Source organism: Chlorella variabilis (genome assembly GCF_000147415.1).
Source record: "Chlorella variabilis unplaced genomic scaffold CHLNCscaffold_1, whole genome shotgun sequence".
NCBI classification, from domain to species: Eukaryota; Viridiplantae; Chlorophyta; class Trebouxiophyceae; order Chlorellales; family Chlorellaceae; genus Chlorella; species Chlorella variabilis.
In genome coordinates, this window is record NW_005435087.1 from 2,190,135 (window position 1) to 2,216,872 (window position 26,738).

At 62.4% G+C, this 26,738-nt stretch overlaps 8 protein-coding genes across 8 annotated transcripts; 5 read left to right on the plus strand and 3 right to left on the minus strand.

The window, feature by feature from the left end:
• Positions 1-405: 405 nt before the first annotated feature.
• Positions 406-8,322, plus strand: CHLNCDRAFT_56574 (hypothetical protein; the record flags this gene model as incomplete). The annotated part of the gene is made up of 25 exons (XM_005851825.1): positions 406-849; positions 1,040-1,251; positions 1,441-1,608; positions 1,777-2,353; positions 2,446-2,627; positions 2,773-2,849; positions 2,969-3,345; positions 3,518-3,624; positions 3,755-3,814; positions 3,910-4,103; positions 4,267-4,349; positions 4,432-4,516; positions 4,667-4,818; positions 4,976-5,097; positions 5,259-5,331; positions 5,453-5,521; positions 5,654-5,792; positions 5,968-6,092; positions 6,268-6,378; positions 6,538-6,624; positions 6,756-6,839; positions 7,024-7,177; positions 7,355-7,466; positions 7,639-7,699; positions 7,857-8,322. 25 exons carry the CDS (start codon positions 406-408, stop codon positions 8,160-8,162), a joined length of 4,161 nt encoding a protein of 1,386 aa, XP_005851887.1. The 3' UTR covers positions 8,163-8,322.
• Positions 8,323-8,348: 26 nt separating this feature from the next.
• CHLNCDRAFT_133478 (hypothetical protein) lies at positions 8,349-10,142 on the minus strand (the record flags this gene model as incomplete). Its single annotated transcript, XM_005852160.1, has 7 exons — positions 8,349-8,510; positions 8,632-8,750; positions 8,840-8,990; positions 9,100-9,289; positions 9,380-9,588; positions 9,731-9,829; positions 10,005-10,142. 7 exons carry the CDS (start codon positions 10,140-10,142, stop codon positions 8,349-8,351), a joined length of 1,068 nt encoding a protein of 355 aa, XP_005852222.1.
• Positions 10,143-11,806: 1,664 nt separating this feature from the next.
• On the plus strand, positions 11,807-13,219 carry CHLNCDRAFT_133479 (hypothetical protein; the record flags this gene model as incomplete). The annotated part of the gene is made up of 4 exons (XM_005851826.1): positions 11,807-11,953; positions 12,083-12,223; positions 12,601-12,739; positions 12,951-13,219. The coding sequence occupies 4 exons, from the start codon at positions 11,807-11,809 to the stop codon at positions 13,217-13,219; spliced, it is 696 nt and encodes a 231-aa protein (XP_005851888.1).
• A 446-nt stretch (positions 13,220-13,665) lies between these two features.
• On the plus strand, positions 13,666-15,369 carry CHLNCDRAFT_133480 (hypothetical protein; the record flags this gene model as incomplete). The annotated part of the gene is made up of 6 exons (XM_005851827.1): positions 13,666-13,709; positions 13,856-13,935; positions 14,090-14,276; positions 14,396-14,696; positions 14,818-15,083; positions 15,216-15,369. 6 exons carry the CDS (start codon positions 13,666-13,668, stop codon positions 15,367-15,369), a joined length of 1,032 nt encoding a protein of 343 aa, XP_005851889.1.
• A 365-nt stretch (positions 15,370-15,734) lies between these two features.
• On the minus strand, positions 15,735-18,318 carry CHLNCDRAFT_18700 (hypothetical protein; the record flags this gene model as incomplete). Its single annotated transcript, XM_005852161.1, has 8 exons — positions 15,735-16,024; positions 16,188-16,351; positions 16,482-16,596; positions 16,721-16,849; positions 16,964-17,143; positions 17,310-17,411; positions 17,519-17,667; positions 17,765-18,318. 8 exons carry the CDS (start codon positions 18,316-18,318, stop codon positions 15,735-15,737), a joined length of 1,683 nt encoding a protein of 560 aa, XP_005852223.1.
• Positions 18,319-18,926: 608 nt separating this feature from the next.
• CHLNCDRAFT_18395 (hypothetical protein) lies at positions 18,927-19,887 on the plus strand (the record flags this gene model as incomplete). The annotated part of the gene is made up of 4 exons (XM_005851828.1): positions 18,927-19,136; positions 19,265-19,382; positions 19,491-19,661; positions 19,769-19,887. Coding segments are annotated over 4 exons (618 nt in total), but the record flags the coding sequence as incomplete, so codon positions are not given.
• Positions 19,888-20,031: 144 nt separating this feature from the next.
• On the minus strand, positions 20,032-21,879 carry CHLNCDRAFT_133483 (hypothetical protein; the record flags this gene model as incomplete). The annotated part of the gene is made up of 6 exons (XM_005852162.1): positions 20,032-20,271; positions 20,399-20,558; positions 20,723-20,819; positions 20,927-21,118; positions 21,267-21,534; positions 21,811-21,879. The coding sequence occupies 6 exons, from the start codon at positions 21,877-21,879 to the stop codon at positions 20,032-20,034; spliced, it is 1,026 nt and encodes a 341-aa protein (XP_005852224.1).
• Positions 21,880-22,075: 196 nt separating this feature from the next.
• CHLNCDRAFT_133484 (hypothetical protein) lies at positions 22,076-23,867 on the plus strand (the record flags this gene model as incomplete). Its single annotated transcript, XM_005851829.1, has 7 exons — positions 22,076-22,161; positions 22,355-22,603; positions 22,730-22,922; positions 23,012-23,117; positions 23,247-23,366; positions 23,492-23,579; positions 23,750-23,867. 7 exons carry the CDS (start codon positions 22,076-22,078, stop codon positions 23,865-23,867), a joined length of 960 nt encoding a protein of 319 aa, XP_005851891.1.
• Positions 23,868-26,738: the final 2,871 nt, after the last annotated feature.

Genomic DNA, 26,738 nt, shown 5'->3' on the forward strand with positions numbered 1-26,738 from the left:
GATCTGCGCATTGAGTGAGGCGAAATGCAGGCCAGAGGTCAATCGACCTGCGCCTCAGTGGCTCTGCGCCTGCCTGGCCGCCCTATTCCCCTGGCCCTCTCCCGATGGTTTTGCAGCCGTTCCTGCGATCTCCATCACCTCCATCACCTTTGCTATCGGCAGCTCGCTGACAGACACCCGTGGGGTGCAGTGAGCAACACGGAGAGCGAGTAGATCAATTTGGTGGCAGTGTGGAAATGGCTGCAGCGAGGGAATCCTGACGCACCCCTGGCTCGGTGGTGGTGCCCCTGGCAGACCTGCACACCCTCAACCCCGCAGGGCCGCGGGCAGCGGCGGGCGGGCGGGTGGCTGGTGGCGGTGCAGGAGCTGTTGCCTTGCCGCCGGCGGGCGTGACCAGCGGCCGCCATGGACTCGCTGGGCCCGCTGCGCGCGCGAGCGGCACAGCTGACGGCGGCCGCACAGCGCGAGAAGGCGGCTGCGGTGCAGACATATGAGACGAGCGCTCGGCCGGCTCTCAAGGAGCATGCGGCGTCGCTCAAGGAGAGCCTGGGCATCCTGATGAGGGAGGAGGCGGCGCTGCAGGAGCGCGTGGACGCGCTGGCCAGCCGCGCCGTGGCAGGCGCCGACCCCTCTGTCCGCACCGGCTTCAACGTCATCCGCGCCCGCACCGGCGCCGACGGCCAGAGCCTGCCCACCGAGGAACTGCGAGCGGAGCGGCAGCGCCTGGTGGACACGCTGGATGTGCTGGGGCAGCAGGTGGAGCAGGCCAAGGTGGAGATCACGCGGCACGCGGGGCGCGGGCGGCACCAGGAGCAGGAGATCTGGGAGACGCAGCTGGTGGCGCTGCAGGTGCGGCACGGCGGTAACGGCCGGCTAGGGCAAGCTGCGGGCAGACAAGAGAGGCCCGGTGGGGGGAGGGTACTGCAAGCAGTGGTGGCCAGGGCAGGCCAGATGTGCTATGCATGGGATTGGGAGGGTCACTGTACTGCCGGGGTGACTCGCTCAGCCACGGGCACTTCCCTCCTGTGCCACCAAGCAGGACACCAAGCGCGTGTACCGCGACGAGATCAACCTGATTGAGGTGGAGCTTCTGGGGCGGCAGCACGCGGAGCGCGTGGCAGCGGAGCGTGCGGCGGCAGAGGCGTCTGGCGCGGCGCAGCTGCAGCGACTGCAGGAGCAGCTGCTGCAGACGCGGGTGAAGTACAACCGGGCAAAGTACCAGTACTACTACCCAGGAGTGAAGGGCTACACGTAAGGAAGCTGGGTGGCAGTGCGCCTGTGAGCAGACAGCGTTATCGTGCGTCAGCTGCCGGCACGACCCTGCAGACCTGTCCACACCTGGTGGCAAGGGTTTGCCGCTGGCGAAGCGGCCCCGCCTGCTGTTTCGGCTGCGTGCCTCACTCCCTCCTGCCTCCTGCCGCCCTGCTGGTCCCGTCGCAGCATCAACTTTGGCGGCGGCGGCATCTTTGGTGCCTGCAAGAACATAGACATCTCCGAGATCAACGGCTTTGTGACGCTGCGGGGGGAGCCGGGGGGGATGGCACCCGATGGCACCGTCACACGGCCGGCACGGCTGATCATGCAGTTTGAGGGGCCGCAGGCACACAGGTGCGGCTGCAGGGCAGGCTGGGAGCGGGGGAAATGGGGTCAGGGAGGCGGCTGGCCGGTCCGCTCAAGGGGGGTAGGGCGGACCGGCCCGTATTTAGTGTATTACTGGCGGTCGTTGGCTGGCAGGTTGCCTTTGATTGATTCGGGAGCTACCGTGTGCTGTTGCAGGCCACAGGCGCAAGGAGCGGCGCTACGGGCGCAGCTCAGTCGCAAATCGTCACATCTCGCCACCAGCAGCAGCTTCCGCACAGGAGGCAGCGCAGCAGCAGCAGCATCCACGCCGCCGTCGCCGTCGCCGCTGCGCCCGGCTCCCAGCGGCTCAGCTAGCAAGCAGCAGGAGGACGGCAGCCTGCCAACATCGCGTAGTGCAGCCAGCGGTGGCAGCAGCCGGCCGCCCATGCTGCCGCCGCAGCGACCAGCGGCAGTGCTGCCGCCAAAGCCGCCACTGCAGGACCGCGTCGGCACCCTACGTGGCGGCGCTGGCTCCCTAGAGACCCGCTCCATCCCAGACTCGGCAGTTTCCATGGACTCTGCCGGCAGCGCCGAGCTCCTGGAACAGGCAGCAGCTGCCGCCAACTCGCGCAGCCAGTCACGCAGCCAGCTGGGTGCAGCCACCCAGGAGCAGCATCAGGTGCCGTCTCCCGGGAAAGAGCAGAAGGGCAAGAATGCTGCCTTGCGGTTTCTCAGCCGGCTAGGCAAGAAGAAAGACAAGTATCAGTCCAAGGAACGCGGCGGCCTCCTGCAGGTGGGCGGGGGCCATGGCTGCCGCCAGTGCTTTGTGATGCTGCAGCTCTGCCGCTGATTGGTGCATTTTGTGCTTGCTTGTGTTGTCTGCAGCCCGCTGCCAGCCAGGACATTGAGGCTGCGGCAGGCAAGGAGGGGAAGCGCACGCTGGCAGGCAAGCTGATGAACCGCAGCAAGGCGCGGCTTGGGAGCGGCGACGTCGGCAGCAGCATCAGCAGCCTTGAACGCCTGGCGTTTGGCAGTCACCAGCTATCCCAGGATACTGAACACCCAAGGTGAGTGCTGGGAGCAGCTGGCTGTGGGGCTTTTGGCGGCCTGGTGGGCCCTTGAGACAAGTGCAGTGAACAGATCGTCTGTCCTTGCCTGTGGATCGCCATCTAGAGCACCCATCCTATTGCGCTGCGGCACGCCTGGCTGCAGACCACGTCAGGAGGCGATCGACGAGGAGGAGGCCTCCCTGCACTCTGACAGCGTGGTAGGGGAGGATGACGCCTTTGGTGGGTTTGCCGCGTTCTGCTGCCGTTTGAACGGCTGGCCACAATGCTGGAAGCGGCATTGCGTGACTGTTTCGGCCAGGTTCCTTTGACCACCAGTTGACCCGTCCGCCTGCGTGCAGAGGCGGGGCAGCAGCAGGATGGCAGCAGCGCGCACCACCCTGTCGAGGTGCACGATGAGGGGGATGGGTCTCTGGCATCGGATGACGACAGCGATGATGAGGTTCAGGCGGATGGCAAAGGCCCGAACTCGCCACTCACTCACGATGTGCTGCGGCAGGCTTACCAGAGCCAACAGCAACCGCCACAGAACGGCGTGCATGCGGTCGGCAGCATGGGCTCGCTACCTGGCGACATCCCCACCAGGAGCACCAGCAGCCGTGGCGGCAACAGCTGGTTGCGGGGCCACAACGGCAGCATGGGTGGCGCCGGCGATGGCGGCAGCGCACTGGATGAAACCTCGAGCGTGATATCGCTGTGCGACATGGGTGCTGAGATGGTGAGGCGGGATGGAAACAGGGTTGCAGCACAACTGCTGGGTGGGCGGCTGGCTGTCAGGGGCACAGGGAACCTGTGCAGGCAATCTGCCAGCCTGGTGCTTGCTGGGTGTACAGCTTCCTAGCCTGCTGCCTGCTTCCTGCCGCTTGCGATGGGAGCCTCTGGCTGTGCAGGCGGAGGGGCTGCCAGCTGGGTCCACCAAGCAGGGCGTGTTTGTGACGGGGCGTGTGAACGACTTTGAGCTGACTGGGGAGCGTGGCACCAAGTGCCCAAACCTGAGGTGCGGATTTCGCTGTGACAACAACTAGCAAGTCAGCAGGAGGACATCCTGTCAATGATGAGCGACAGCAGAGCAAGCTAAGAGCTGACGGTGGGCTGTTTGTATCTGTCTGTTGCTCCCCTACATGCAGCATTGGGCAGGGCGACGTGAAAGCAGACGTGTTTGTGCGCTTTGTCTTCCAGTATGATAAGTGAGCGGGACAGCCAGTTAGCATGACATGTATTGAGAGTTTGTAGCTCGCCCCGCCCCAGGCCGCCTGTCTCCCCTGCTCAATACTGGTCGCAGGAAGAGCAATGGGTGGCGGCAGGCGGAGAAGCCCCTGTTTGATGTGCAGCACCTGGCAACCAAGCTCAAGGGCAACAACGTGCCCATGCCCAGCACCCTTGTGAAGCACCTGCTGCGCGTCTTCATCCCGGAAATCATTCAGCGCCGCATCCTGCCGCTGTTCCCCAAGGAGTTTGGGGAGTACATGCTGACAGGTGGGTGGGCTTGAAGATTCCTCCATGCGGCAGAGCTGTAAGTTGCCGAGGCTGTCGGTACCCTGTTGTCACCTCCCTGGCACAAGCTGGAGTGAGCAGTGGATTGCAAGAGCTGAGCATTAGAATGCTGATGCATGTGGGTGCTGCCCTGCTCGTTGTGCAGCCCAGCGCGGCTTTGACGCGACGGCAGATGTGGCGGTGGTGGGGCCGGGGCTCAAGGTGCTGGATGCGGACCTGGCATTTGAGGTGAGGCGAGCGCTGGCGTGTGCTGAGGATTGCATGCAGTGGGCCAGATTGATAGCGTAGTGCTTTTTGCTTTTTCCTGCAGGTTCGCGGTCCCGCCCGAAGCTCCAAGGAGGCGCGCAAGCAGCAGCAGAAGTATGCGGCAGCCAAGGAGGCGAGGAGCATGTTGGGTGCGTGGCGGTACTCAGCACTAGCGCCAGCGCCTTACGCACGAAACTGCTGTTGTTGTTCTGCCCTGCACACACCGCACCCAGCTAGCAAGTGCGTGCCTGAGTTGCTCAAGGGACATTGCTCTGAGCAAAGTCTCTGCTATGCTGCAGGGCTGAGCCTTCCGCAGGCGCAGGTGCTGGCAGAGCTGTTTGGCGGGCGCGGCGCGCTGCTGGACCCGCCGCGCCCCGCCACCATCAAGAACCTGATTGCCTTCCAGGCCTTTTGGGACCGTCACCCGCAGCTGTTTGACGATATCTGCCAGGTAGGCGAGCAGGTTGTCTGTCTGTCGCGAGGAGAGCACAGCAAGGGCTCGTGGTCGGCCATGCCGTGGCATCCTGTGTACATTGTCTCAAGGTCTACTCTGCGCTGCCTGCACCATTTTGTTACCAGCATGCAATTGCCCTCCCTCCCGCCTGCAGGTTTGGAACACAGCGTATCAGGTGGTGGCACATCGACTGCGCGGCAACAGCGGCGAGTTTAACTTTCGAGCATTCATGGACGGAGCAGTGACACGGGTGCGGCGCAAGCCCGCGCGCGCCAGGTGAGCACGGTGGCAGGCCGCACCCACACCTGCTGCTGTGGCACACAACTTGCCGGGGGTCCAGTTGCTTTGCCCTGCTCCGCCATGGCATGCCAGCCCGCTGACGGGGTTTCATCTCTGCGCCCTGCTGACCAAGCCCCCACCGGTGCGCCCTGGTGCAGGGTGATCATGCGCAACCTGGATGTGGGGGTGAATGCGGATGGCGTGATCAACATGATCCACGACTACACACAGGTGGGCAAGCACAGCACGGCACAGCACAGCACAGCACTGTACAGCACCCAGGACACAGCAAGCATCCCGCGCATGCCCTCTGCCCTGCCCCATGCCCAGCCAACACCTGCCCGACCTGCAGCGCACGCTTGAGGAGCTGTTCATCAAGGGGCCCATTGCCAACACACGCGACAACCCAGAGTACCACGTGGTGGGCATTGTATGCTGGGTGTGGATGGGTTTTGGGCGGGCTGCTGGAGGCGGAGGTGCTGGGCGAGAGATGGAGGGAATGATGGGTTCAACCGCCCTGCCCTGCCCATCCTGCCCACCTTCCCGCCTGCAGGAGAGCCTGGATGAGCAGCGCGAGGTGCTCAACGCCTGGCACTCGTGGATGCTGCGCGAGCTGGATCTGTTCAAGTCCAAGTTCCGCGGGGCAGCCGCCACGCTGCTGGGCGCGGGCGATGTGCGCGGCTTCTCACTGGGTGCGCCCCACCGCCGCCGGCTGCCACGCTGCATTGCGTTTGACCAGCTGGGCAGGATTGCATGCCCGCTCTGCCGAATGTGGGCGCATCACCGCGTCTGGTTGGGCGGTGGGCCCCGGCGCATCTGGTGCGGCGCTTGCTTCATGCCAGCAAATGCCTTTGCCCCTGCCCGCAGGCTTTGAGAATGCGTTTTACGAGGGGCCGCTGCGGGTGCGGCTGCCAGTGGCGATGCAGCTGGATCCGGATGGCGCCTTCTCCTTTGAGCTGCCGCTGCCCAGCCCCGAGGGCAACCTCAGCGTGGTGAGCACCTGGCCCTTCCTCCTCTGCCTGCTGCTCATCGTTTGCAGCCAGCGTCATTTACGTCGTTTACAAGAGAGGAGGCGGGCATTTATTGAGCCACTCGCCCTGTCGCCCCCCCACCCCCCCCACACACCACACACACACACACACACACACGCTTGTTGTTCTTGTGCAGTTTGTGGATGGGTTCAAGAGCCTGGTCATCCCCTCACACCTGCGCCCGCCAGCCCAGGCCATCAACTGGATCCCGCTCACCGGGGATTCGGCGATCGATCAGGCCATGCGGGTGGGTTGGAAAGGGGCGGGGGGGCAGTGTATGGGCAGGGGAGGGAAGGCAGCATGCCTGTGCTGCCTGCCGCCTGCCGCACAGCCGGCATTGCACAATGTGTCGGTCCCTTGCCCCGCTGAGCATGCGTTTGTTTGTGCGCGGTCTGCCCGAGTGCAGAGGCAGGTGTCTGGTGCGCTGGAAGCCATCCGCGGCGTTCTGGTGGAGCTTGCGGAGCGCATTGCCGAGCAGGGCCTGGAGGCAGAGGTGGGTCGCTTCGCTCGCCGCCGCCGCGCGTTCCTGACTTTCTTTGCGCCTGCCTGCTGCTCGCTGCTTTGTGGCCAAACTCGCGCCCTTTGGACCATCGGGGCCGTGTCTCTGGCGATTGCTCTTTGCAGGATGCAGAGCCTGACAAGGTGCTGTCCTGCCCTCGCACCAAGGTGGGCGACCGCCTCGGCCGCGTCATCGTCAACCGGCTCAAGGTGGGTGGCAGCCGCTGGGCAGGAAGGCAGGCACAACCATCATCCTGTGCGGCGGCGAACTTTGCACCAACTGCCTGGCGTGCAGCCCCTGCAACGTGCCTGCAGCTAGGGCCACTCCAGCCGACAGCAGTTGCTGATTCCATTGCCCCTTGCTGTCGCGCCTGTCTGCCTTCACGCCAAGCAGGTGCGGGTGCGGCTGGATGAGCGGCGCATTGGCGAGATCCTGCACGGAATCGACTCTGCCTCCATGGGGCCCGCCTTTGTGAGCACGGCAGGGCGGCTGCTGGGCCACCTGGGCGACGTAATGACCCTGGGCTTCACGCCCATGGCGCCGACGGGTGAGTCACCTCATGCAGGGGCAGGCTGCAGCAGCCGGTTGCAGTGGATGGCGGTGGATGGTCTGTGTTGGTCTGATATGGGCTGGGCCGTGGCGTGCCGGGACTTGTCGGTGCCTTCTGGCCAGTTGTGTCGGTCTGGCCAACTTCACCACTCTTCCCTCCTCGTCGCCTCTGCAGATCCCGCGGCGGCAGACCAGCCTCCCACCCAGTATCTGCTGCAGTTTGAGAGCAGCGACATCAGCCGGCTGCGTGCTGACGTGCAGAGCCTGGGCTTTGTCAGCCTGGTCACGTGAGCTGGCCGCATTGCCTGCTTGCTCACCTGGAGGCCGGCCCGCCAAGTGGCTCAAGCTGACAGTCCATCCACGCATGCTGGCCTTGCCTTTTCCTTGCTTTCTGCTGCCGGTCCCTCCCTGCAGTCCCTCACCTTGTATTGCTGCACACCTGCCCTCGCTGTGCTGCAGGCCGGGCGGCATGGTGCGGCTGGCGCACGCCGTGGTCAAGAACTTCCTGCTGGCCTTCAAGGTGCGAGGCCGAGCAGGGGAGAGTGTTGTCACAGGGTGTGTTGTGTTGGATGTGCAGCTGTAGGTGGTGGGAAGCCTTCAGCTCCCTTCTGCTTCTTGGCGCAACCGCCGCACTCACTGGCTGCGCCTTTTCGTCTTGTGCCCGGGGCTGGCTGCAGGGGATGACGCCCGAGGCGCTGGAGCCTTTGGAGGAGCGCTTTCGCACCTGGTATGCCAACATGAGCCGCGCCGGCCTGGACATCAGCATGTGCGTGGACGCCAAGGCAGGGCTGACAGAGGGGACCGGGCAGTGTGTGGTGCGGCTGAGCGGCGCGGCGGATGATGAGGCGCTGCGCGAGACCTCACCCCTCATCCTCGTCAATGACCTGGATCTTGTGCCGCTGGGCAAGGCCATGCGGGGCGACCCCCCAGCGTCCCAGCAGCAGCAGCAACAACAGCACATCATCTACCCCGTGGTGCGATAATAACTAGTCATCACCCCCTCCCACCCAACGGTTTTGGCTCTTCCTTTGATGCTGTTTACTGCTCTTTTACCACAGTTTCTGCTGTTTCTGTTGATTTGCATTGTTTCAATCATCAATACACAATACAAAAGACACGGCGGGATGTGTATACAACACATACAGGGGTAGCAGTCTGTGGGTGCACATTCACCCTGATGCCGGCGCCACGCTCACGGTTGCTGCAGCGGCAGCCACCCTGCGTGCCTCCTTGGCCATCCCGGACGCCATCAAGTTTTGCATGCGGCGATACAAAAAACCCCAGAATCTGCTGCCACCTACTATGCGCCCAAACATCCAAGTGATGAAGCCCTGCAACATGTTGCGGCCATATGTCTCCTCGTCGATTGCAACTGTCCTCTCTGAAGCGACGGCTCAGCAAAACACTCAGGCCCAGGTTTGCCCCGCATAGGGAGCGATATAGAGCCCGCACCTTCACTGTCGCCGGCGCTTTCCCGATCTGCACGTTGAGGGGCCCCATTTGCATTACGCCCTCATGGCTGCCCAGGCTGGTGCCTCCACACACTGGTGGCTTGACACCCCCAAAGATGCCTGCAGACAGGCAAGGTGCTCAGGCCGGTGCCACACTTCACAGGCACAGGGCAGGCACCATTCCCGCACCAGTGGCCCCCCCTGCTCACGCTCAAAGTAAGGCTTCAACTCTTTGCCGCTGTCGAGTGCAATGATGTTTCCAGCTGCCGCCAGTGCAGACAGGCCAGCCATCGCCGCGGTCTTCTCCTCTGCAATGCTGTTGCAGTCTCCAGCAGCAAACACGTTGCGCCAGCCCTTGACCTGTGCCAAGTGAGCAGTGATTGACAGTTGCTGGATTTAAATGCTGGATGGAAGCAGGTGCAAAGGCCCAACGCTTGGAGTTGGGCTGGCAGGCAGCAGCAGCACTTACCTGCAGGGTGGGATACACCTCTATGGCGCCTCTAGGGCCCAGCTGCTCGCTGCTCAGGGATGCTGCATAGGTGCCGGTGGCGGGAGTTACTCCCACGCACTTGAAAGCCAGGTCTGCGGCCAGAGTGCGGCCGCTGGAGGTCTTCAGAGTGGCGGCGGCAGGCATGTTGTCGTCCAGGCCGCCCCAATCACTGCGGCAGTTGGCCAGCACACAAATTGTTGTATTCACTGACATCAGCCCTGCGGATCCCGCCCTCGCCCCCGCACCCTCAGCCCCATACCTGATGCGCTCCCCTGTCAGCACCTCCACATTGTGCTTCTTCATCCACTCCTCTGCATACTGCTGTGCAGAGGGGGCCATGCGATCCAGCAGGTCGCCGCTTGCCACGATCGTGACCTTCTTGTCAGGGAACGCGTCAGCCACTTCAGAAGCCACCTCCACGCCCACCGAACCGCCACCCACCACCACCACCGTCTTGGCAGCAGTTATCTGCATCAGGGGTCACCAAGCAGGCACATGCTCCAATGATGCTCATCAAACGATGGACCGATGAGCTGTGCCAACCTCAAGCAGGCTACCGGCTGCCCGAACTTGCCATGGCATGGATGTCGACAAACTGCTTGAGCCTGACAGCCCTGTCCTGCAGCTTGGTCATATCGGGCTTGACCCCGGATGGGTAAGAACTGCCCGTGCACAGCAGCGCATAGTCGAAATCAAGCGTCTCGCCACTCTGCAGCCGAGTTGGTGAGTGGTTGCATGGCGGGTGCATGGGACTGGGTGGGCGGATGGGAATGGGGGGCTTAGAAGTGTACCGCCTACGAAGTAGGGTTCCCCCACCCTTCCATGCACTGCTGCCAGACCTGCAGGGTTGCCGTTCCCCTGGTGCCATCGGACTGCAAACCCACTATCAAGCCCTGCTTCTGAGACCAGGTGCTGGAGGCGGGGAAGTCGATTAGTGACTTGGAGGCACTGGCCGGGCTCACAAGGGCATGCGCAGCGCAGGGCACAATCTCGAAAAAGCTGCAGGTGGGAATCAGTAGCATGGATTGTGTGGTTTCAACTGTTGTGTTGCCAAGGGTTGCGAGGCGCCAGCGGTAACAAAACAGCGGCGCCAACAGCACAGCGGTGGCCAGTGTGCTTGGCCGCCCCAGGCGGTTTCGCCAGCGCAATATTCTGATGCCAATGTTCTGATCATCGCATTTGAGAGGCCGGAATGATGTCAAGATGACCTCACCCCCCAATACTCTCCCATCCCCAATCTTAGCCGCTTTCAGCCCCTTCGATGTGCACCCTGTCACGCTGCGGAACCCGCCTTTTTGGGTCGATCAAGTGCACATGGAAAGCTGAACTCAGCTCCCGAGCGGCCACAACTCCAGCAAAGCCTCCACCAATTATTAAAACTCTCTTCTTGCCGTCCGACATTGCTTACAGTACTAGTTGTGCGCATGCAGGAGCCGAGCTGAACAGAATTGCATTGTAGTGCCACCGCCTTTCCACCCGCCGGCGCCCCGACCGCCTACTGAACGCGTTCCCTTTCACATGAAGGTACCCCGCCCGCACCAGTGGACGCAGCAGCAGCAACTCTTCAGATGCAATGCAAGCGTCTGCAGGAGCAATGCAAGCGTCGTCAACAGTGTTTATGTAGGGCGGCGGCAAGCCGGGTGAAACGCACTGCTGCCTGCCTTCTAGGTCCGACCGGCAGGCAGCAGACCCCCTCCCTGTGCCGATTTCCAGGAGCAGAGATCAACATCGAGTCGCACAGCGAATGAAGAAGCCAATGCACGACGTACGGCGAGATAGACGGTGCATGGGACAATGGCCCTCAAAGCCTCCTCGCTAGCTATAGCCGGCGGCGGCGGCAGCGCGATGACGGATCAGCAGACGCAGCAGACAGGCGCACTCGGCGCAGGCAGAACGATGCCGCAGCGGATCGCCCGCCGACTCGGCGCGGCAAACGGCAGGCACCACAGGATGTCCCCAGGCAGGAGAAGCGCCGCGCGGGCGCAGCGGCAGTGAACGCAGTGACGAGGGTGGGGTGGGGAGGGGGAGCGGCGGGGCAGGGGGCGGCCACGGCGGCGGCAGCGGTGGCGGCAGCGGCGTCAGCAGCAGCTGCAGCGGTGGCGCCGGCGCGGGTGGCGGGGAGGCGGGCAGCGGCGGCCAAGAGGCGGCGGCTGATCGATCCAGGCTGACCTGCACCTTTGTTCCCCCTCGTTGTTTTTCACACGGGAGCCAGGGGCTTGACACCCCGTTTCCTCCCAGTACGGCCGAAGTACAAATCACGCGTCCCGCGTATTCTCTTCTTCTTCTTCTTCTTCTTCTTCTTCTATAGCGTAAATCTGCGTGCCGAAGGGGGTCTACGATCGTGCAGGATCCCCGCCTTGCTACTCTCACCCTCCCAACGCTATCCAACTCACAACTTGGACAGCCACAGCCCCGGGGGGCGTCCCGACCGCTGCATTGTCCGCTTACCATCGCAAAGCCATGCAGGCCCTAGCCAGCTGCAGTAGCGTGCAGACGGGCGCCCATGTGGTGGCGAGCTGCTCTTGGCAGCCTGGCCGGCCAGCAGCAGTGATCAGGCAGCGGCAGCCGGTGCGGCAAAGGTCACTGAGGTGGGTGGCGTTGGAGACATGGGGGCAAAGACTGGCAATGGCCTCTGCGGCGCGCTCACCAACTTTTCGCTTCGTCCAAATGGGCCAGGGTAGCGGCCATGGACATGGACAGCGACCTGACGCAGGAGGAGCTGGAGGCGCAGGTGGAGGCGTTCATGCGGCGGCAGGCGGAGATTGAGGGTGGCAGCGCGGCGCGCAAGGTGGAGCCCGGCAGGGTGCTGGGAGCAGACGAGGTGTCAGAGGAGGTGAGTGGTAGAGAGCCGTGATGCGAGCCGGCGGCAATCAAGCGGACACGTGGTGGGGAGCGTCCGACGCGTTGCAGCCCACCCACCCCATTGCCTCATATGCCGCTTTGTGCCGCTTCGGGCCTGCAGGAGGCCAAGCGCATGTGCCGCGAGGTGGTGGGCATCCTGCGCACCCTCAAGGAGCAGCGAGACATGTCGCTGAACGAAGTGCGGCTGACGGTGGCAATCGAGGACCCGCGCGCGCGGGAGCGCCGCCTCATGGGCATGGAGGTGCGGTGCTGTCTGCGGCCGTTGTGGTGCCACACGTGCCAGGGGAAAAGCCTTACTTTCCCTCATGTGGCTTCCACAGAAGCAGCCGGCCATGCATGTGGCGCAGATGGCACTGGTCCTGCATGCTTCTTGCACCCTGCTGCCGCTGTTTGCTACCAGTGCCACTGGGGCTGTTGCTGGATGATTGATGCAAAGTTAACCATCTTTCGGAGCTGACGAGCGCCCTCGAGGCAGCCCTGCTGATACACCCACACCTTGCAATGACAGCCGGCCCCCTTGACTTGCATGCTGCACACCCCATCTCAATTATGGCGCTGAGCGCAGGTTTTTCAGGCCCTCAGGCCCTGCTCGGCCCCCCATGCCCACCTGGCCTGCAGGACAGCAGCGGCATCTCCCGCGAGGAGATGGCAGCGGCGCTGATGGAGGTCTCCGAGGGTCGCATCCCCGCAGACCGCATCGCGCTGCGTGAGTTGTGCAAGGAGATGTCGCAATGGCCAGCCCTGGACGAGCCCGCAAGTAAGCGGTTTGCCTGGGCCTGCGGGTTGGCACCAGCCTGCTGCTGATTGCTCGTGTCTTGTGGGTCTCTGGCGCCGCAGCTCACCCGGCCATAGCAGCCTACCTTCTGCCCAGCGGCGTGCCGCCTACCTGCTGCCCTGCTGTTGCCCTGTCCGTTGAAGGTGCCTGACCCACCATTCAACGGGCGCGGCGCTCTGAACCGATGATGCAGGAGTTCGCCCCTGGCTGAAGACGCCTGCGGCGGCAGAGGGCGGCGCCGGCAGCGCGCTGACACCCGCGGCCGAGGATGCGGCGGCGGCGTGGCGGCAGCAGGGCGAGGTGCGGCCGCCCATGGGGCGCGACCCCACCGAGCAGCCCCGCGGCATGGCCGACCAGCTGCCCGACTGGGTGGGGTACGGCGCGCTGTACCTCGTCTCCATCGCGCCGGTGCTCATCGCCATCGGCGCCATCACCGTGCTGTTCCTGAACTCGCTGCGCTGAGCCACAAAGCTGTAACGCTGCAGAGGGTGACAGCCACTGCCGCTGGGCCTGTGCGCTTACTTTTGCTCGTATGTGGAGGCTGGCAATGGTCGATTTATGCATACCAAACCCTCAATCCGCTCTCCATCCAAACTGTCCTGCACACTCCCAAACTGTCCTGCCTTCGCCGCCTAGCCGCTGCCAAGGGTAGGAGCCTCCATCCCGCGCGGCCATCGCCAGGCCGAGGTCCGACGCTCAGAGGAGTGGGCTGCGCGCTGCCCTTTATTTAACTGGGCAGAGCGATCAACCTGGCGGCCCTGCAGGGGCTGTGGGGTGCCATCAGTCGCAACAGCAGCAGCAGCAGAAGGAACCGAGACTCGCAAGTGACTCCAACCAACGCCCCAGACACCCCGGGCGGCAGCAGGAAGCGCCTGGTGCACAAGGCCAGAATGGGGGAGCCAACAACCATGAAGGCCCTGTCCTTCGCGGTCCTCGTGGTGCTCTACCTGAGGTGAGCGCCGCCCCACCCGCCACCACCCGCCCCGCGCCTCAACGCCAAGGGAGAATGCAATGAATTGCATTCATTGCATTCTCCCTTTCCCGTTCTCTCTTACACCTCCAAGCATGCAACTCTTCCTCCCTTGTTCCTGCTTGCAGCTTAAACTCCTCCCTGAACCTGCTCAACAAATGGTCGCTGGGAGTGTATGGCTTCCGCTTCCCATTCTTGCTCACATCATGTGAGTGCAGCAAGGCTGGCAGCACTGTACATGGGGTCGCCATGTTGGACATAAATCGGGGGGGGGGGGGGGGGGGGGGGGCGTGTTCCAGCCACCAGTTCGCAAGCATTGCTGTTCCTGCTCCCGCTGCACCACACATGCCGTCCGCCCGCAGGCCACATGGCGTTTAGCTTCTGCGTGCTTGCCCCCATGGCGTTGCGGGAGCCATGGGAGCATCACCGTGCCACACTACGGAAGCAGTGGAAGGGCGTGGTGTACATTGGCGCCTTCATGGCTCTCAATATTGCGCTCAACAACATCTCGCTGCTGGATATCTCGCTCACCCTCAATCAAATCATTAGGTGAAGGGCCTGCAGCACTGTTCCTGGTATGCCATGCACTGCTCAGGCCAGAACCTGTCCTGCTCTGACCTGCGCGCCCTGTCCTGCCCCTGCCTGGCCCTCGCCCACGTTGGTGGCAGGTCTGCCATCCCGGTGGTGACTTGCGTGCTGGCCATCGTGGTGGAGTCGCGCTACCCCACGGGCCAGGAGCTGTGGGCGCTCATCACGCTGACGTCGGGCGTCATGCTGGCGGTGTGGCAGGGCACTGTGAGCGGCAAGCCATATGCCATTGTCTTCTGCCTGGTCGGCACCGTGTGCAATGGCGCCATGATGACCTTTTCGGGAAAGCTTCTCTCCGAGAAGCTGGACGTGGTGCGGCTGACGTTTTACACCGCGCCAGTTAGCCTGGTGTGCTTGGCGCCCTTCTACTGGATGTACGAGGTGCGGGCCATGCGGTGCTGGCTGGTGGCGCTGTATGTTGGATGCCGCAGTGCAGCTGTTGGTGGAGAGGAATTGAACATGAAATGAAGGAATGAGGATGAATTGGTGCCCTCTGCTGCAGCGCGACAAATTCTTGGTCTACCTTCCCACACACTACGAAGGCACCGGCTTCATCATCCTGGTCTCCTCGGTCAACGCCGTGTGCTACAACATGGTTCACAGCTTGATGATCAAGAAGACCAGTGCGGTGACCACCACGGTGTTGGGGGAGGTCAAGATTGTGGGACTGCTGGTGCTGTCGGCCATGCTGCTGGGCGAGGGCAAGGAATTCACAGTAAAAATGACGATCGGCTGCGTGCTGGCCATGACTGGGTTTGCGCTGTACAGGTGCGCTGCCTGCCGCCTGCTTGCTTGCTTGTCCGCTTGCCAGGCTGCCTGATCCTGAACAGTGCCTTCTGAAGCCTGAATGCCACAAACTCATGTCCGCACTGCCGCCCCCGGTCCACTACCTGCCCGCAGCCACACCAAAATAGCAAAGTTCAGAGAAAACTTGCAGCCTCGGGTCATTAGCCTGGCAGCCACAGGCGGCAGTGCGGCGGAGCTGCAGCCTCTGAAGGGCGATGCTGGTGTGCTGCATCGCGTGGCCTCAAACAGCTCGGCAGACAAGGCCTGAGGAAAGCCAGGTTGGCGAGGGCGACCAAGTCGTTCTTCTGTTTTGTGGTCCTCAAATCTGCCACCCGGCTCTGGCACCCTCTCTGCCATCCAACCTCGTCATTTCGACTTGCCAACTTGATGTCGCTGCTCTCCATGCGCTTTTGGCACTGCTATCTTTCTTGTTGATGATGCCAGTCGCACATCGTTTTATATTGAACAATTGACAGATGCCACATTGCCGCAGGCATCAAATGCAGAGATCATTATTGGACAAGTGACAACAAAAGGGGCAACTGAAATGAGGGGACAACCAAACAAGCAGAATGGGTGGCACCAGAGCGGAAGGCTGAGCAGCTGATGGCACTGCGGCTTGGTTGCATGGTGCTATGCAGCTGGTGGCGTGCTGCTAATGGGGCCATTAGCCTGGCCGCTGCCTCCTGCAGCGCTGCCCGTGCTGTTCTGCGCGGTGGCGACGCCATCCTCGTATAGGCGCTGCACATCGCCCATATCAAGGCAGGGGTCCAGGATGCCATCCACGCTGCCCATCAGACTCATGCCTCTCATTTCACCTCTGTCTGTTTCAAGATCCACGTAAGCAAGCCCCGGCACCAGCACCTTGAGCTCGCCCTCCAGCCGGTCAATTTCACTACCAATGGTTCTGATGACGCCCCGGCCTGCGAAAAAGGCATGGAGCGGGGCACGTGGGTGAGCCCGACAGACATGTAGCTGCCCGACCCGAGGCGTGCCAGGCATCCCGGCTCCTGATGCTGCCTCGAGCCCGCATGGCATGGCAGTGATGCTTGTTTTCCTCGGAACCGGTTCCATGATGCCGCTCACCAAAGTCCATCATGGCCATGTCGATGGCATCCTCCATGGTCTGCTGATCCACGTTGGTGGTGCAGGCAGCGCTGCGGATCTGCTTGTACAGGCTATCACGCTGCAGCGTAGAGAGGTACTTCTGCACTACATGCTCGCCGCTCCACTGGATCTCAGCCTTGAACCTGCAGGAAGCAGTATGTAGAATGAGGGATTTACATACAACAAATAACCAGCCACCATACTTAGGCGGCACAGCTGTGCGTTGTGTGCGCATGCAACCGATGCAGTGGCTGACTTTGCAAGCACCATCACCTGAACACGCCATCGCCCATCTCCTCGCTCTTCGGATCTATCACGTTCACCACCATTTTATCATTCTTCAAGTGATCCACGATGCTGCGCTCCACTGCAGGCTCCATTGCTTGGCCTGCACACACCCACACAGTCAAACACCATAAGCAACGCGGCCGCAAGACTGCACAACAGTGCCATCTGCAAATGATGACCTGCCAGCCGCAGCACCCGCATGGCTGACTGTCGCGAAAACGCACCGATCAGGAAACGCTTGTTGGTCCGCATGAGCTGCAGTGCAATGACGCCCATCAGCAAGCCCACAGCAATGGAGCCCATGGCGTCCCAATGCGGCTGCCCTGTGAAATAGGTCAGCAGGGTGAAGCCGCCTGCATAGCGGGACAATGCACTCGGGCACAAAGTGAGTGAGGTTGCCATGTAGGAATGAGGAGTTGAGCAGGCAGGAGCAGGCATGCTGAGTGCAAGAATTGTTTTTGGACCACCTGCCAGCCCCAGGCCGGCCACGGCGCCGCCGTCTTCCCACAGGATGGCCACAGTCGTGGGGTCCCTGCCGCGTTTAATGTACTGCCACAGCCCCATGCCCTGCTCCTCGGCACTGAGCTGGATGGACTGAAAGGCCACACGCAGTGAGTAGGCTTCCAGGAAACTGCTGCCCAGCAGCACTGCACCACAAGTAGGGCAGTGCAGAAAGATACGTATGAGGCGTGGCTGGGTGGGCAGCCAAGGAAGGCCGCGCTGAAGCAGACAGCAGCAGCATGAATGCATCTTGGACTGAACCCTGTTAAACACACATGCTACCGGCAGCTGCCTTCATACCCGCGCCCTCACCTGCCAGGCTGAGCGCCATATTCTCCAGAGCATGTGGGTTTAGCAGGCTGCTCACGCCATGCAGCACCGAGGCACCACAACCAACGCAGAAAACGCATGCGGCTGCAAAAATGGAAGCAGAACAACGAAGGGTTGTCCAGCAACTCGATCTGCCACCCCATTCATCATTAACTACAACTCGATATCCTTGCTCATTGTGCACTCCGCACCTGATATTAAAGCATACACGTATTTCTCTTTGTGAAATCCGTACTGATGCTCGCGCGTGGGCTTGCGCCGCGATCGTATCACTCCATGCTTCAGCAGCAGCTGATTGGCCACATCAGCGACAGAATGCAGGCCCTCTGCCAACAGCGCGCTGCAGCCAGGGCGGCAAGGCCAGGTAAGCAGGGCCGCAGTTGAGACGGGCACAGCACTGCAGAACATACCACTGAAAATGCAGGCAAACCACGCACCCACTGCCAGTGACTGCCCAGGTGCACATCTTTGCCACAAATATCAGGGCATTGACCACCACTGCAGTGTTGACCGCCTTCAGCTCTCGTTCGTGCGACGCGCTAGGGATGCCCGCTGGAAGCGGCTCTGGTGGCCGAAGCCCGCCCTCGCCATCTCCGCTGCTTCCAGATAGGCCCCAGAACTTCCACGGCTGGCTGGCGTAGCCGCGGTACTGGCCGTTGCGAGGTTCCTCCCCGCCAGGCTGCTGCGGCCAGGCGGGCGAGAGTGCGTGCAGGGGCCGTGGCGCCAGCCGCAAACCACGCCCCTGCTGTGGAGCTGGCACAAGCCGCAGCGACTGCAAGCGGGCAGAGCTGCAGCCCTGCAGCCAGGGCTGCTCTGTGGTGCCGTCATCACCCAGAGCTGCAGCTGAGGAGAATGGCCGCCTTCGTGCCCTGGTGCTGCATCCTGCTGGCAGAGGGGGTGATGGCAGGCGCCCGGCACAGGTGGCGGCGCTGGCGGCGGCGGGCAGCAACCGTGCTGGCTGGCCTGCTGCCAGGTTGCTGCACTGCTGCATTCGAGTTACGGTGCCCAAGTTTGACCTGAGCAGCTGCTGGTGGGCCTCGCAGGTGCCCCCACCAGCCTCGGAGAGGCGGGCAAACGTGCGTGGAAGCAAGCCGCGCGCTGCCTGCCTAAGCAGGTTCATTCAACACATGCAGCTGGGATTGGGAGCTGGGTTGGGGTGTTCAAGCCGGGGTTACTGTTGTAAAAGGTACCCTGCCTGCTGCCCTGAAAACCCACACACAGACGAAGATAGGGAAGAATGGGAGAGCGTTAAATTTAGCTTGTCATGAAGTTCTGCTGGCGGGCCAGCAGGGCAACCAGAGTCCTCCAAATGGAGGAAGACCTGTGTCAGGCGGCAGGAGCGCCAATTTGGGAACTCGTCATTGAGCAGGCAGATCATGTCCGGAAGAGCTCGCGTCACCAGGTGCAGCAATGCTCATGGCAGGGATACACCACGGGCGGCAGACTGTTGCCAACCTGCTCAGGCTTGTTGAAAATGACGTTAGGCGGCATGCGTGCACGCGCCCTGGGCGGCAGGCCGCTGCCGCGGCGGCCGCCGCCCACTGCAACCTCCTCTTGCAATAGCGTCAACAGTTCCTTTGCAGGACTGGACGGGTACTAGAGGATACATTTTTCAAGAAGGCCAAGGCCTCGGGCTACGTCGCTCGCTCCGCGTATAAGCTGCTGGAAATACAGCAGAAGCACAAACTGATACCCCAGGGCGGCCAAATACTGGACCTCGGTTGCCACCCAGGCGCATGGCTGCAGGTGGCCTGCGAATCGCTAGGGCCGCCCAGTAGAGGCGGCCGGATCCTTGGAATCGACATGCAGGTATACTGCACTGCTGTTGTTATTGCTGTGAGCTGCTGATAATGTTCCATCTTACGGCTCCCTATCCTCAAGCATTCCGGCCCGCAATGTCATCGCTGCGGCTGCCCTTTTGAGTGCAGGAGACGAAGCGTCCTGCCAAGTGTGACGAGCGTGTGACTATTGTCCAGGCAGATGCCACCTTGCTCCCGCCAGAGTTCTGGCAGGAGCAAGCCCCCGACGGCTATGATGCAGTCCTTTCAGACATGTGTGAGTGACTGTTCAGGATGCAGCCTGCTGGTCTGGCTGGATGTCTGCACTGGAAGAACATGCCAAGCTGTGCTGCATGCCGATCGCTCAGCTGGGCGCTTTGCGCAGGTCACTTCACGCTAGGCAACAGCATGGCAGATGCCTACAAGTCCCTCGAGCTGGCCCGCACCGCCTGGGCCATAGCTACCGGCGGCGAGGCAGCATACCCCAATGCAACCCTCAGCAGAGGGGTGCTGAGGCCGGGCGGCACCCTGTTGATGAAGTTGCTGCAGGGTCCTGGTAAGCTGCTTGCCAATTGTTCGATGCACCAGGCTGCCGTACGACACGCGGCCGGATCTAGAGGCCACACACATGAGCTCACCTGCTGTCAATTGCCCTGCCTGCAGGCACGCAAGAGTTTGCAGCTGAGCTGCGGCGGGACTTTGCAAAAGTGGCATGGCACCGGCCCAAGGCCACGCGCAGCGAAAGCAAAGAGGTGTTCCTGCTGGGCTTGAAGCGAAAGTAGACGAGGAGGTTCACTGCGCTCAACTCTGTGTACTAGTGCTACCTTTGCTGCTGCAAATTTTCTGCTGCCACCTTCTTTCCTGCTGTCTGTCTTCCTTTACACTTCCCTGTATACTACATGCCTTTCATTGCAGCTTCATCACCATCATGACTCTAGCTCCCTTGTTGTGCTGCTGCTCCTGCGCTCTGCCTCTGCCGCCTGCCCTTCATGCTGCTGTTTCCGCTGCCGCAGCCTGTCCACCACCTCAACCGGCAGCGCAAAGGTGGGGTCGATGGGCTGCAGGCCTGGCCGTCCCATCAGAGAGAGCCCCGCAATGCCAAAGAATGTGTGGTACACGTCCACCTGGTCCTCTGGCCGGTCGCTGATACCACCGCCGTCCTCATCCTGCAAGTGGCCAGCCCGGCAGCCAATTGACATCAACTGTATGCAGATGCGTGCATGGAATCGTGCAGGAAGGGGATACTGATGGCGCATGCGTAAAGGAATGGGACGCTGACTGCTGCCACCCCACCTGACAGTCCAGGATGAAGTCTGTGAGTGCCTGCTGGTCAATCCAGTGCAGGCGCCCCAAGATGGACAGCGCCGACAGGCACCACCACGAGTAACACACATCCTGCAGTTTCTCAGGCCGCCCGTTCAGCCCCCCGCTCTTTGTTTGCCGCTCGCACAGCCTACACGGTGCAGTTCAAGAGGGGAGGTGGGCAGGCTAGTGCAAGCTGCGGGGCAGCCCCGTCTTGCCTGCTTGCCCCTGCCAACCACCACCCAAGCTTGCGCTCAGGCGTTTGCCTGAATCCGCAGCGTGCCCTGCAGCGATGGGAGCAGCAGCATAACGCACCACCAGCAGAGCAGGTCTGCATCCACCAGGTCCAACCGCCCCGCAATGTCCAGCGCTGCTACACATGTGAACACCTGGCCCGCGTGCGATTCGTTGCCTGTAGCAGGCAAAGAAGTCAACGTCCTCAACAAAAGGAGGAGCAAACGGCATTGCAGCAGCGCTGTCTGCTGCAAACACCCGACCGCCACCAATGCCACAGCACACCTGGCGTGCAGCCAAAGCCGCCATCGAAATTCTTGCAGGCTGCCACGTAGCGCGCCGCCTGCTGCACATCGATGGCATCAAGACGGTCAAGCAGCCACAGCACGGACAGCGCACAGTAGGAGAACCTCGTGTCTGTCTCGCCCCACTCATCGCCCCAGAAGGAGCCATCGGGCTGCTGCAGGCTCGACACATCTGCAGGCCATAGGACGTTGGGGAGCAGAGGCAACAGGTAAGAAACAGCACAAGAGGAGGCACCGGCCGGGCCCATGAAAAGGTCAGCAGCGCGGCATGGCTGCCCGCTTGTGGCATCGGCGACGCAGCACCTAGCGGTGGCACTCACAGTGCGCCACTGTGTCTGCGTTCACGCGGTGCAGCTCATCATACAGCGCCAGGATTTGCAGCGCGCTGAGGGTGTAGAGCAGGTGCGCATCGTGGCGCTCGCTGCCGCCAAATCCACCACCCTCATGCTGGCAGCGGAGCACCCAGGCCACCACCTTGCCACGGTCCATCAGGTCGAGTCGCCCCAACAGGTGCAGCCCCGTCAGGCCCCAATACACTCCGCTCATGCGGAAGTGCTCGGTGGCGTAGAACTCGAAGCTGGTGGTGTTCTGCAGGGGAGGGGAGACGGGGCTCGATGCTTTCAGCTGAAACACATGTGCCCCGCTGCCGCCGCCCCCGCCCATGGCCGCCACATGGCACACTGTGGGCCAGAGACGGCTCCTGCCGTGCTGATGAGCGGCAACCTGGGTGCCTTCAGGGCAGTGGCAGTAGGAACCGTTCGGAACCGTTCCTGTTCAGTGGCGATCAGCCATGGAGCCCGAACTACTGCGCTGTCCCAGGCATGACAACGACAGCGAACAACCCTGTCCAATGCCCACGCGCACCTCGCTGAAGGCGTGGATGTAGTGGGCGTGCTCGCCTGCCAGGAGCTCTTGCCTTGCGGGGTGCACCATGGCTCACCGAGCTGCTGATCTGGGGCACTCTCTCTGGAAGGAGGCGAGGCAAGGAGGGGCACTGCCAAGCGGGGGTTGCCAGCAAGGACCAGCTAGGATCACCCGCATGCCGCTCTGCATGGCACCTTGGTCTGTCCCGCTCATTACCTCCTGGATCCCCGATCGCCGGTAGAGCGCAATCTCTGGAGTTTGCATTATGGGTAGCAAGAAGCGGGAGAAACAGGAGAATGGCACCATATCCAAGAAGCCCAAGCAGCTTGCATGTGCAGAGGAGTCTTGCACGTGGGTGCCGAGGAAATGCATTTGCAAACGCCTTTTGTGCGGCATGCCATGTGGGCGAACCGCCGGGCCACTCACAAATCAACTGGCAATAGAGAGCCTTGCCAGCACAAGAGAGCACCCTGCTGCCGGCCACATCAAAATGCCGCCGCCTGCCCCCTCGCCGCCTGCCCCGCCGCCGCCATCCGGGCTACAGGCCCTCTACCAGCGGACGCGGCTACACGGTGTCCATCGCCGTGGCGGCCTCGTGCATCGAGAATGCACAGAACCTGGAGCTGGCCACGCTGCTGGCTGGGCAGATAGCGCGGGCAGCTGCGATCTTTAACGTGGACGAGGTGGTGGTACTGGACGATTCGCCCGCCAAGCAGCCCGGCCACGTCAGCAGCGCCGCCGCGCTCTTTGCCCGCGTGCTGCAGTTCATGGAAACGCCGCAGTACCTGAAGAAGTGAGCTGTGGTACACGGGCCCCCTGTGGCCATGCTGTGGTGCAGAGAGGGCTCTTGCCCGTGTTGCTCTGGCCATCCGCGATTGATGCCTGCCTGCCATGGCTGCCTCATGCTGTTCTGTTGCAGGGCACTGATCCCCATGCATCCCGACCTCAAGTATGCGGGCGTGCTGCCGCCGCTGGATGCGCCGCACCATCTGCGATCCACTGAGTGGGGCCCATACCGCGAGGGCGTGGTGCGGCGCAGTGCCAAGGGCGAAGGGTCGTTCATTGATGTGGGCCTGGACAAAGATGCACACATCCCGCAGGCAAGCCTGATGGTAGGGCTTGGCATCCCTGGGGCCACAGTGCTGCAGGCGCTCAGTATGGCTTGCATGCTCACCGTGCATGCCTTGCGGCCTGGCTGCAGGCGGCGCGGCAGGGTGTGCGGCTGACGCTGAGCATGGGGGAACAGCCGTTGCCCGCCACCGTGCAGGGGCAGCAGGTGCTGCGGGGGCAGCTAGCACTGCCGACAGGTGAATCGCTAGCCAAGGCCTGGTGGCAATTTTTACGCCATGCCCAGCACGTGTAATGATGTCCTTCTTGTCGTTGCTATCCAGCATGGCCTCATCACATAAGCTTGCACGCCCATCCTGCCTGTGCAGACCCACGAGAGAGGGGGGGGCTGTATTGGGGCTACATCACGCGCATCGCGCCAAGCCTGCAGGCCATGCTGGAACAGTGCCCCTTCTACGGCGGCTACAGCCTGACCGTGGGCACCTCGGGTAAGGCACTGGGTTCCTTGTGCAATGTTTTGATTCTGTGGTTGTAGCCTTCTCTGCGATTGCACCCACCTCGCACACGCCGAGGCAACAGCACATGCTGCACTCCGCTTGTTGCCTTGTTGCAGAACGAGGCGAGCGCACGCCAGCCTGCCAGCTGGACTTGGGCGCCTTTCGGCACCTGCTGGTCGTGTTTGGCGGGCCACAGGGCCTGGAGTATGCGCTGCAGCACGATGAACTGGCCAACAAACACGGTTGTCCCAGCGAGCTGTTTGACAGGCAAGCCAGCAGCACTTGTGTTTGAGAGAAGGGCAATAGAGGTTCTGCTGCTGCCGGGCGCCGGCCTCTCGATCTGCCGCAAGCAGCGTGGGTGCTTGTGGCTGCAGGTACCTGAACACGTGCTTCGACCAGGGCAGCCGCACCATCCGCAGCGAGGAGGCCATCCTCATCTCCCTAGCCTTCCTGCAGCCTGCAGTCACTGCCGCCACCGCACCGCCGCAGTAGCACACGGCCATCTCGTGCGTGGACTGCTGACTTGAGACATCGAAATTTCACACTTTACAAGGCATACTGCCTCCCTGGCCACCCAGCCTTCCTGACACCGGCGCCCCGGCATGCGACTGCTCCAGCACCTATGTGCGGCGGCTTGTCAGCAGAGCGCTGAAGAGAGCTGCATCCCCAGGGCAGTGCTACCTATTCACCGGTTGACTTTGCGTGCCCAACATGCTGGGACTGTCTGGGAAGTCCTGCAACAGATTTTGCCTGCAGTTTGGGGGCGCCCCTATTGAAGGGCAAAGCCCTGCATGGGAAACCACCCGGATGATGGCTCACCGAATGCACAAGGCAATGACTTCCCTGCGTTCCAAAATCGGTTGGGAGTTTCCCTGGTTGCTATGGGCAGCATACATGTGTTCCACGCCGCTGCTGCAATGCGGGCCTTCAGCAGGGAGCAGCGGCAGCAGGGGAAAAGCATCGCCTTTGTGCCTACCATGGTGAGCCCACATCAATGCAGAGGTTGGGCTGCTCCGCCCTCATGTCCTGCGCTCCCATGGATGTCCGCGCCATGTGGCCCGCGGCCTGCAGGGCTACCTGCACGAGGGCCACATCTCGCTAGTGCGAGCTGCGAGGTGGGGGAAGGCGATCGAGAGTGCGAATGTGATCCGGCCGCCCGCCAAGCCACCCGCCGCCACCGCCCAGCCAACGCTGCCCTCCTTCTCTCTGCATTGCGCAGGGAGCGCTGCGACGTGGTGGTGGCCTCCATCTACGTCAATCCCACCCAGTTTTCCAGAAACGAGGACTTTGGGGTGTACCCGCGCAGCGAGGCAAGCGCACGGACTCCGATCTCTGGCTGAACGCCGCTTCCTGGCGCCAGGATGGTGCCAGCCATTCCGCTGCAGCAGCTCGCGCCTGCTCCTGCGCGTGCCCTGCAGGACGAGGACCTTCGCAAGCTGGCAGAGGCAGGGTGTGCGGCAGTGTTCATGCCGCAGTCCCTGTACCACGCAGGCAGCAGCGCCAATGGCGGAAGCAGCTCGGATACGGGCATGGTGGTTGGGGCAAGTGAAGGGTACGACCCGCAGGCACACGAGACCTGGGTCAGCCTGGACCACCTGTCGCAGGGCCTGTGCGCCAAGACGCGGCCACACTTCTTCAGAGGCGTCTGCACGGTGGGCCGCGCCGAAGGCTTGCCAGCAATGCGCCTGTCAGCAGCGCATGCCCTTGGCAGCAAGCTGCCACCCCCCTTACCTGCTTGTGCGCCGTGCCGCGGCCGCCGGCCAGCGCAGGTGGTGGCCAAGCTGTTCCACATCGTGGAGCCGGACGCTGCCTTCTTCGGCCGCAAGGACTACCAGCAGTGGCGCGTGATTGAGCGTATGGTGCGGGACCTGGACATGGCGGTGGAGGTGGTGGGCATGCCCATCCTGAGAGAGCCAGATGGGCTGGCCATGAGCAGGTAAGCAGAATGTGTTAACATCTGCAGGTTGGGGGGTGAGGGAGCAGCAGGGATGCAGGTGCATCCAGCCGCGGCGGGCGATCTGCCCACATGCGCATACTGGGGCATGGCTGCTGTGCATTGGCCCCTATGTGTGGCCCCTCCTCCGACCGACTTGCTGCCCATGTCATGGCCTGGCCACCCCACGCTCTGCAGCCGGAATGCGCTGCTGGCTCCTGAGGACCGCCAGCGCTGCGTGTGCATCTCACGGGCGCTCACCCAGGCGCGGGAGCAGGCATGCGCTTGCACCACGACTGACGCAGCGCAGTTGCAGCAGCAGATTGTGGACCAAATAGCGGCGGGCGGCGGGCTTGAGGACTATGTTGAAGTGGTGGATGCCCACACGCTGCGGCCCCTGGCAGGGGATGTGCGAGGGAGGCACGTGCTCATCGCGGTCGCCGCTCGGTTCGGCAACGTGCGGCTGATTGACAATGTGGAGTTTGGCTGAGATTGAAAATATAGAACTGTGGAAAGCCCGTGCCTAGCAAAGAGACACCGAACCAACATGCTGAAATGGCTGAGATCAGTCCAATTGTTGTTGTTCTGCCGGTTGATGGCGAGGTAGCTGGCGGGCGCAGCATTCAGGGCCACTTCCCTGCCGCAAGCCATTGGGCCATTACAAACGAATGGGCTGAAGAAGGCATGCAGAACAGGTGTGGTAAAGCGGGCGCATATCAGTGCTCTGGGGGCGTGGGTCAAGCCGGCGAAACGCCGGCGCCAGCGCTGGCGCCGGCGCCACCGGTGATGCACGGTCAGGATGCCTCGATCAGCACCTGCTGAAGGCTGCCTGCGCGCCCTGCTTGGAGGCCCTGCTGGCGTCGCACCCTTGCCGGGCGCTTCGGCTGTTTGTCAGGGGAGGCAGGGGCAGCGGTGGCTCGGCGGTGTGCGCCCACCTCGTCCACCAGCTCTGGGCTGCCTGCCCCACTCTCCAGCTGCTCCGCGTGCGCTGCTGCTGCCGTCAGCGACTCGTACACTTGGGAGCACAGGTGGTCGCGCAGCATGTTGGGCGAGATGAGGAGGCCCTCCGCTGCAATGGTTCAGTGCATCATTTGTTTGCCCAAGCTAACTACTACTCCATGAAGCTGCCTGGTGTCCTGGTGTCCACAGAGCCTGCTGCTGGCTTCTCACCAACAAGATCTTGTGGAGTGATCCACACTGCGTCGAACTCCTTGTGCTGGCGCGTCTTGATGGGCCGCAAAAACAGCAGTCGCCCTGGGGGGTACATGCTGAGCGGCTGGCCGATACGTGCCCTGCAGCATGCGACAACAAGGGGGATCCAAGGCATGCCCGCCTCTCGAGAGTGCAGCCCAGGAGCAGCATTGGAGTTTAGCGGCCGACCTGCTCTCGTAGTACCGGTGCAGCACCTCGCGAGGCTCGTCCGGAGTGGA